Source organism: Mus musculus, chromosome X (genome assembly GCF_000001635.26).
Source record: "Mus musculus strain C57BL/6J chromosome X, GRCm38.p6 C57BL/6J".
In the NCBI taxonomy this organism is placed as follows: Eukaryota; Metazoa; Chordata; class Mammalia; order Rodentia; family Muridae; genus Mus; species Mus musculus.
Window position 1 is genome coordinate 136,660,937 of NC_000086.7, and position 8,098 is coordinate 136,669,034.

Consider the following 8,098-nt stretch of genomic DNA (forward strand, 5'->3'; position numbering starts at 1 on the left):
TCTTATCAAGTTTTAATATTAAGATTATGGGACTGTAAAGATAGTTCTTGAGTTAAGAGTACTGGCTTCACTTCTAGAGAGCCTGGGTGCAATTCTTAGCACCAAAATGGCAGCTCATAACCATCTGTAATTCCAGTCCCTGGGGATCCTGTGCCCTCTTCTTGTATCCTTGGGCCATACATATGTGCAAACAGAACACCCATACACATAAAATTTTTAAATGAAAAACAGAAAACCCCAAAGCTTATACTGTATTACTAAAATGACTTTTGAGTATTCCATGTTTTATAATTCTCTAGATGGCTTTGAATTAGATGGATATTATTTTTCCCATTGAGGTACTTGTGGGAGTTGCTGATGAAGTTTTCTGGCTTGGTAATGTTCCTAGTGGAAAATACCTTGGAAGATTTTTTTATATGGACATTATTTCTTTCATATTTAAAGAGTAATTAAACTTAAAGCATGGTGATGATACATGGGTTTAATCCTAAATATTCTGGAGGCTGAGATAGGAGAACTGTCCAGTCTGGGCAATTTTGCCCAATCCTCTCTGGAAATAAGAGGTATAAAAGTCTAGGATTGTTATCTCTATAGTAGTGTCTGTCTAGCATGTGAGAGGTTCTGAGTTCAATCCTTATTACCAGGGAAAAGAAGTTATAAGACTTTATAATTACTTGTGTTTCAATTCTTATAAGATTCATTTTAGTAAGAACTTATTCATCTTTATTTTGAAATTACTGACAAGATGTTTTCTAATAGACTTTTTATCTGTAGGAATTAAAGCCGTACTCTCATTTTTTTGTTCCTCACATTATTTGTGTATGCTCACTATTTCACATGCCAGAATGTGTATTGATTTGCACATCAGTATGTGCATTGATTGATTTCATTACTATTTCCTACATAACCAACTTGTAATTTTGTTGATGTATTTTTTATTCTGTCTTTTCTGATTAATTAATTTCTGCTATTAGATTTATGTCTCTTATAACTTTAATTAACTTATGTTCTCCATGTTCTGAATTTATCTGCCTGGGTCATTGATTTGGAATACTTTATCTCTTCTAATATGTACACTTCATGTTGTAAATATACTTATAAGTGTGGTTCAGCTATGGCTCTCAAGGATTTTTACCCCCAATATAGTTGATACATAAATATCTTAATTATCTTTCAGTTCAAACATTTTCTAATCTAAATGAAAATGGTTCCCATAGACTCATGTTTCAATTTTTGTCCCCAGTTAGTAGAATTTTAGGGGATAGATTAGGAGGTATAGCCTTGTTAGGGGATGTGTGTCACTGGGGGCATGCTTTGAGATTTCCCATGACTCCAGCAGGCCATTCTAAGTGTGTTCTTTCTGTCTCCTGCTTATGGATCAAGGTGTGAGCTCTCAGTTGTTCCTGTTGCTATGCCTTTGTTCTGTCATGTGGACTCTAACTCTCTGAAACTGTAAGCACAATGAAAGGCTTTTTATATATAAGTTGCTTTGGCCATGATTTTTAATCACAGCAACAGAAAAGTACTAAGAATCTAATTTTTATTAGATTGCAAGTTTATTACTTAAATTTGAAATGCTTCTATAGGTATTTTACTATTAAATTTGTGTTTGCTTGCACAACGGGAAATATTCTACATTATAGTCAGTTTGAAACCTCAAATTGTACTTTATGATCAAGAATTTAGCCACTCTTCAAAACTGTTCTGCATTCATTTGAAAAGATTGTACAGTGCTTCTACTCTTTTGTATATCTCCCTAAGCAAAATTGACAGATTGTTTACTTTATTCTACTTTTCTATGTTCTTTTTACCTTTTTTCAGTTAACACTGAAAGTAAAAATGCATGCATCCTTGTAGGACTGGCAATTTTTAAAAGTTTGAGATAGTATTAATAAATACATAAAATTAAAATATAACACCTCTTATCTCTGCTTTAAAGTAATATGTTAATATGACTATAAAAGCTTTTGTTTTGGTCAGTATTTGTTATTGTTTTACCTCCCATTTACTTTCAATATTCCTTTTTTTTTTTTTTTGAGACATGGTCTCTCCATAGCCCTGACTGTCCTGGAACTCACTAAGTAGATTAGCATACCCTCCAACTCACAGAGATCTGTCTGCTTCTGCCTAGAGTGCTGATATTAAAGGTGTGCACAATAATACCTGGATTTTCTCTTATTTTTAATTTAAATTTGTTTTATGTGCATGGTGTTTTACCTTCATGGATGTCTGTGCATCACATGTGTTCATTACCAACAAAAGCCAGAGAGTTGGATCTTCTGGGACTGGAGTAATAGATGATTGGAAGCTACCATGAGGGTTCTGGGAATTCAATTGGAGACTTCTAGAAGAGCAGCCACTCTAACTGCTGAGCCACCTCTCTAGCCCCTGATCTTCACTTATCTTTACTTTCATTTTGGTTTTATAAGAGAGAAAATATTCACACTGTAGCTTGAATGTAGGCCTCATCTAGCTAAGCACACAGTCTATCACTCAACACCTAAAGCTTGTATTTTATAAGCTGCATATAGGTGGAGTGTTTTCACTCTAAAATCATTGTCATTTAATGACTTCATATAGATACTTTGCTATAATGTGATCACTAATCTTAATAAGATTAAATTAACCATTGTATCAAGTTCCTTTCTGGGTTATATAATCTCTGCTAGTCTTCCTATCGTTAGTATGTTTGTTTTCACCATCTACTAACATGAAATCTTCATCCAGCAATTAGCATATATAATCTTAACCTACTGAAATCTGGTATCAATTTATACTTTAACATATTCCTGAGATATTGCAAGTGTTTTCCATGCTTTTAGTAGCCCCCTCAAAAAGACAATAGTGTCACTACTTTATAGAATTGTCTTAGTTTCTTTTCCTGTTGCTTTGATGAAATAAACCGACAAAAGCAACTTAAGGGAGAAGGGTCTTCTTTTGGCTCATAATTTCAGGCTGCAGTCTATCACAGCAGGGAAGTCATAGTGTCACAGCTCCAGAAAATTAAGGGAGTTGGTCATACTTTATCCTTAAATGGGGAGAAGAGTGAATGAATGTGTGCATGCTGACAAGCTCTCTGTACTTAGCCTAAGACCCAGCCCAAAAACTAAGCCATACACACACAGTGGGCAGGTCTTTTCATCTCAGTTAACCCAATCAAACAAAACCTTCACAGGGATGACCAGATTCGCGTCTCTCAGATGATCCTGGAGTCTGTCAAGGCAAAACTATTGTTTTAAAGCCTGTAGAATATTTACCCTTTTAAGTTTTGTTCACACTTTCATCCCTACTTTTCCATCTAAGATATTTTTAATCTGAAAAATGTTTTCTATTATTTCATACCTGCTGCCTGTATACCTTTCAGTTTTGTTTTATTTTTATGCCACCTTTGTTTTGAAGTCTATTTTTTTTGCTGGCTTCCAATTTCTAAGTTTTAATTTTCATTCAAGACATGAATAATATTCCATTGTCTTCATACTTCCATTTTTACTGTTGAGAAGCCAAATCAAAACAATCAAACTACTTTCTTTGAAATCATAATCTTTAGTTCTGGCTACTTTAATTTTTTTCTCTTTGCCTTTGGTTCTCTGAAAGTCCATTATGTTTGTAACAAGGCTCCAGACTTTAGTAGGCCCTGAGACCTTAGCACAACTGACTTCATGATGGAAGTATCATTCAGGCCTCAAAACGCAAAACTTAGTACATAGACAGCACCATCTGCCAAAGCTATAACAAAGGCTTAATCCATCAAAGTCTATTGTCAGGGAAAAGTCTCTACATGTAGTGATCTTGATTTTTGGCTTCTGTAGTTCTACTTATCACTAACCATTCTTGTTTACTGAGGTGAATCAACCCAGGATGTGTGTGTGTGTGTGTGTGTGTGTGTGTGTGTGTGTGTGTGTGTGTGCTTAAAGGCTAACCTTGAGAAAGGTTTGGGGCTACACTGCAATCCAAACAATCAGTGTAGTCTTTATTAACTAGCCATGGCTTAAATCCATGTCTATGCAGTCTTTTCTGGTGAATTTCCCACAACACATTGACTTCCACCTATACATAGAGGATCAGATTCAACACCTACAACAGGTGTCTGAAACTGGGTAGTTTCAAGCACTATAATACAATGGGTTTTTTTTTCCTGTATTTTACTAAGCTCCTATATTTTACTAAGCACCTTGCCAGGATCTGTGGTCATTGGGTTTGTTTGTCTAAGATGCAACACTAAAACTATCATGAATTTTACTTTATTTCCTCATAATTTCATGAATAAAAGAGGAATTCTTTTTTTAAAAAAATTGGTGTTGAAAATGGAACTCAAAATCTTGCACATACTAGGTACATCCCCATTCCCAAATGATCTTAGATTTTTTTCCCCTTTAGTTATTATGTTATGAACTCTCTGCTTTTCTTGCAAATAAGCATGTTGTGGCTTTTATTTAATGTAAGAGAATTGCATGCATTACAAACGTTATACTTTGGGACCACTGTTAAGTAAATCAATGATTGCTTAACTGAGATTGCAAATGACTGACTAATATATAGAGAACTTATACAGTAAGTATATGCTGGAAATAGATGGACTGGAACATAAAGTTTCATCAAGCAACTATTATGTCACTGAAATTATAAAAAAAAATCTTAGAATATATTTCAAGGGGTATAGGAGAACACTCTCCTATTATGACTGAAAGGAAAGCAAAACTGGGTCTGTTGTTTATTCAAACTTTATATGCCTCAGTACAGTGGAACGCCAGGGCCAAGAAGTGGGAGTTGGTGGGTAGGGGAGTGGGGGAGAGGTTATGGGGGACTTTTGGGATAGCACTGGAAATGTAAATGAAGAAAATACCTAATAAAAAATTTAGCCTGGAAATGCACATTTGGGAATCATCAGTATTTTGAGGCAAATGAATGAGATCACACAGAAATTGAGAGCCTGAGAACCAAAAGAAGCCTTGAACAGAACCCTAGAGAACATTCAATAGCAGCAGCTCAGCTTCCCAGCAGGCACCTCCACCAGCTACAAGGCTGGGTGGATGCTTTAGAGTTTGATGGTAGCTGTACCGCCCTTGAACTCACTATAGCCAAAGCTTACCTTGAACTCTTATTTCAACTTTCTGAGCGCTGGGATTACAGGTGTGTGCTACTGTGCCCAGACTTAGCTTGAAAGCAGGTTATTGTGGCTCAAGAGCTGAACACCATTGACAAAGCCAAACTCCATTTTTGATCGTCTGTCCCACCTGTAGCCTGCAGATATGAGAGAGATGTATGTGTGTCAAAGATGCACCAGGTAAAACATCCTGTAGCCTCCCAGTCTTCTTCTCGGGCATCTCATGACTTTGTGACACACATCTCCTACAGTGCTCATCTTAGTCCCCCAGGGAGGTGGAGAGTGAGATGGGTCAGGCAAGTGGGGGGGGGGGGGCGAGCTCGGGTGACGCGGTGTTCACGTGACCGGCCAGGCGCAGACGTGGGCACCAGCCCCCACGTCCGCTTGCCCGCCCTACGGTCTGGTCTTGGCACCCGCGCAGAACCAGCTCCCTGAGCTGCCCTAAGCAGCAGGACGAGCTGTGAGTGGGCTTCTGCAAGCCGGAGAAGGCAAAGGCCTGTCCTGGGTATCCTTAGGTTAGTACTGAAATGATGGCTCTGCCCGCAGAGCAGGGCAGGGTGGTGGGGAGGTGGCAGCTAGAACCAGCAGCAGCGGGAGGGGAGCGGGGAGAGATCCAGGAGATTGGTAAGGAGGGGGCACAGCAGACCGGGCAAGAAGAGGGGGAAGGAGGACCCCCGCAGAGGGCTCTCTTTCCTTATCCCATTCCTAATCCTGTTTTAGAGCAGGCGGGGGGGGGGGTTGAGGGGGGCCCGCAGTGCGACGGTGAGACGTAGACAGATGCGTTCTGAAGTAAACGCACACTCCAAGCTCTGAAGACAAACTGACCCGGACCAAACGGGAGTGGGGGTGGGGCAGGCTGCCTCCAGAGTCCGAGTGATGAGCGCAGAGTAAAACGGAGTTTGGAAAGCATCCGGATTTGGTGCCCAAGGCCTGAAAAGAAATGGCGGCTGGGGTATGCGGGGGTGGCAGGGTAACGGGGTAACGGAGGAAAAGACTGAGTGATGAATGTGGTCTGCCAGACAGGTACACAGTCTCTGTGCATCCACTGACCACACAGACACTGCCCCTGTGTCCTGTCTGTAGGTCTCTGCTGTTCCCAGCGCATTGTGACATCTGCAAAAGAGGGTCGACCTGCCCAGGATCCCTGCAGGTCAGTGAATAAGGACAAAATGGGGCAGCATTTGGGATCCCACTGCCTGCCCCCTCCCAAGCTCTCCCACGTAACACACGCAGAGCTTGCCACCCTGAAGGAGCACCAAGAAGGTGGTAATACCTGGCATGGCATGTCAGTCTCCGGGTGGAGGAGGGGTGCGAGCCTACAACATACTTGGAGGACTGGGACAACCACCAGGGAGGGACCCCTCGAAAGCACCAAATGCAAAGGCAGATGTTAATGAGCCTGTATTCTGTCAGGTGTCTCAGTCTCTCACATCTCTTCTTTGCCTCCTGTTTCCCCACTTCTACCCCCAGGACAGGAAAAGGAGGGAAATCTTGACATGGAAGAAGTTCGCGGTGAAAACGAAGGCAAGCTGGAAAAGGAGGGAAAGCCAGAAGATGAAGTAGAGCCTGAAGATGAAGAAAAGTCAGACGAGGACGAGAAGCCAGACAAGAAAGCAAAGCCAGCACCACGCCAGGGCAAGCCAGAGGAGGAGGCAAAGCCAGATGAGCAAGGGCAAGATGAGGGGAAGCCCGAGAAGCAGGGAAAGTCTGACGGGGAGGGCAAGCGCCAAGGGGAGAGCAAGCCCGATTCCCAGGCAAAGTCAGCCAGCGAGGCGCGGGCTGCAGAAAAGCGCCCTGCTGAAGATTATGTGCCCCGGAAAGCAAAACGAAAAACAGATAGGGGGACAGATGATTCTCCCAAGAACTCCCAGGAGGACTTACAGGACAGGCATGTAAGCAGTGAGGAGATGATGAGAGAGTGCGCAGATATGACTAGGGCTCAGGAAGAGCTGAGGAAGAGGCAGAAAATGGGTGGTTTTCACTGGGTGCCAAGAGATGCACAGGATGCTTTAGTCCCCAGGGGCCCTCGGGGAGTCAGGGGGGTGAGGGGCGGCGGAGGCAGGAGCCAGAGGGGCCTACATGACATCCCATACCTTTAATGCCTTTGGCCTTCAATTCTGACCTCTCTGAGGAGAAAGAACACTGCTGGCCCCGCTTTCCCTGGTAGATACTTGCCAGGCCTGTGCTTTAACCTTCAGCCAAGACTCTGCTTCAGGTGTCACTGTCCTTACCAGCAGCCTTCTGACCCAACTCCAGTGCTCTCTGTCTTTTAGTACAGGATTTTCACCCATGTGCATGTACATTGTAAAATAACAATAAAAAGTTTGCAGAACTACATCTCTATGGTATTGGCCTGTTTCTATAAAATGTAAATATGTGTGCAGAATGCATCTCAGCACAAAGAAAACTATGGAAGCATACATCAAAGCTCTAACAATGCTTAGCACTACAAGGACAATGTACAGATGCAATCATCAGGTGGTTGGAGATTTCCTGCCATTTCCCTACTGGTTATAACCAGATCAGTTCAAACTGTGGCCTCTTCTCCTGGGTCCTCTAATGCCTTCTTGCTCCTTTATATATTAATGTATTTAGATTATGATTGTCATAATAATAATTTTAAAAACAGAAAATCATATGACAACCTGGTGAACTATTAAAGAAGTTTAGGATGGCAAGGAAGACATTTAAAACTCCTTTTTGTTTGAATGTAAAATCAGCAAAATTCACATTACTTCTGGAACCCAGTGCTAAAGGTATAAACTTGGCATTTATAATGCATCTTGTGCTGTAAAAGGTCAATCTTGTCATATATAAAATGGGGATAATATTTGGCTCCCAGGACTGCACAATAGATTATATGTCATGCTAAGTATGGGCATGTGGAGGGGCCAGACCCTGAACCTTGTCAACTGAGGAGATGGCTGAGAATAGTTGCCACCTGTTTCCCGGGAACAACTGCAGGCAGCTGAGATGAAGGCTCTGTCTGGCTCC

At 41.5% G+C, this 8,098-nt stretch overlaps 1 protein-coding gene across 8 annotated transcripts in view; it reads left to right on the top strand.

The window, feature by feature from the left end:
* The window catches only part of Tceal3 (transcription elongation factor A (SII)-like 3), a 77,542-nt gene extending 70,100 nt beyond the window's left edge, over positions 1 to 7,442 (top strand). For 3 of the 8 annotated variants that reach the window (XM_006528586.4, XM_030251459.1, XM_030251460.1), the window contains 2 exons: positions 6,188 to 6,254; positions 6,575 to 7,441. In XM_006528586.4, coding sequence (XP_006528649.1) covers positions 6,601 to 7,203 — 603 coding nt within the window. In that variant the 5' untranslated portion in view covers positions 6,188 to 6,254; positions 6,575 to 6,600 and the 3' untranslated portion in view covers positions 7,204 to 7,441. Of the gene's footprint in view, positions 1 to 5,438; positions 5,620 to 5,674; positions 5,729 to 5,842; positions 6,057 to 6,123; positions 6,255 to 6,574 lie in introns of those variants that run through there. The other 5 variants (NM_001359277.1, NM_001029978.3, NM_001359278.1 and 2 more) reach the window with 5 other exon arrangements.
* Positions 7,443 to 8,098: the final 656 nt, after the last annotated feature.